The following is a 1,165-nucleotide window of genomic DNA, read 5'->3' as shown; positions in this document are numbered from 1 at the left end:
GGGGGGATGAGGCGCGGGGCAATCGACCACGCGCACGCGCGACATGGGGGGGCCACAGCCGCGGACACCGAGGCAGGTGCCCCCCTCGGGTGGCGGGCCGCGAGCCGGGCCTCGGCGGGGCGGAGCTGCCCACGGCCCCCGGCGTGCAACGGCGCGGTCAGCCGCCCGGAAGGACACGACGCACCTCGTGGATGGCGTCCTCTTCCTCCAGGGTCTCGAGCGAGTCGCCAGAGAGAATGCCATGCGTGGCGACGATGTACACCCGCGTGGCGCCCTGCTTGAGGACCGTGTGCGCGGCGCTGATGAAGGCCTTGCACTTGTCGATATGGTCGTCCTGCGGGGCGGCCGCCGCCGCCGGAGAGGCAGCAGGGAGAAGGTCCACGGACGCATGAGTGACGGCCGAATGGGGCACAGGGGGGAAGGCTCGGCAGGCGGGGCGCGTACCAGGATGAAAACAATCTTGTCACTGACATCGCCGACCAGGGCATATTCTGTGCCCCGGCGAGGGCGAGGGCGAGGGCGAGGGCAAGGGGGGAGGCCGGGAGCGGACCGGGGGGGGGGTCAGCAGAAGAGAAGGGCAAAAGGGGATCGGAAGCCGGCGCCGGCCACCAGTGACGCACCCTTCTTCTTGGCTCCGTCCTTGCCGCGGGCCCGGCTCTCGAAGGTGTGCACCAGGGCGAACTCGATGCCCAGGCAGTCGGCCAGCGAGGTGACGCGCTTCGTGGCGCCCGGGTTCTTGGCCACCACCACGGCATTGCGCCAGTCGGCCACATTGTTGCGGATGTACTCGGCGATCGAGGGCTCGGCCACCAGGTTGTCCACCGGCACGCTGAAGAACCCCTGGATCTGCGAGTGGTGCAGGTCCATGGTCATGACATGATCGACCCCGGCCACGCGCAGCATGTTGGCAAAGAGCCGGGCCACCACGCAATTCCGGCGCTTCTTCTTCGACTGCTTGGAGTACGGCATGTACGGGATGACCGCGGTCACCCGGCGCGAGGAGGCCATCTTGCATGCGCTGATCATGATGACCAGCTCCATGATGTGGTCATTGACCGCGCCCTTGCCGGTTTGCACGATGTAGACATCCTCCCCGCGAACGGACTCGTTGATCTGGCCGATCCGGCCGGGGGCGGTGGTCAGTGCCGCGCGCGCGGGGGGGGGG

At 68.8% G+C, this 1,165-nt stretch overlaps 1 protein-coding gene across 1 annotated transcript in view; it reads right to left on the bottom strand.

Moving 5' to 3' along the window:
• H696_05790 (ribose-phosphate pyrophosphokinase) overlaps nucleotides 1–1,165 on the bottom strand; it is a gene marked incomplete at both ends in the record, with an annotated part of 3,822 nt that overhangs the window by 1,372 nt on the left and 1,285 nt on the right. The window contains 3 exons of the mRNA XM_009499589.1: nucleotides 185–334; nucleotides 445–491; nucleotides 621–1,113. Coding sequence (XP_009497864.1) covers nucleotides 185–334; nucleotides 445–491; nucleotides 621–1,113 — 690 coding nt within the window. The remainder of the gene's footprint in view (nucleotides 1–184; nucleotides 335–444; nucleotides 492–620; nucleotides 1,114–1,165) is intronic.

The sequence above is a fragment of the Fonticula alba genome, assembly GCF_000388065.1.
Source record: "Fonticula alba strain ATCC 38817 unplaced genomic scaffold supercont2.14, whole genome shotgun sequence".
NCBI classification, from domain to species: Eukaryota; order Rotosphaerida; family Fonticulaceae; genus Fonticula; species Fonticula alba.
The sequence above is the reverse complement of the archived record's forward strand: the minus strand, read 5'-3'. Positions and strand labels throughout refer to the sequence as shown.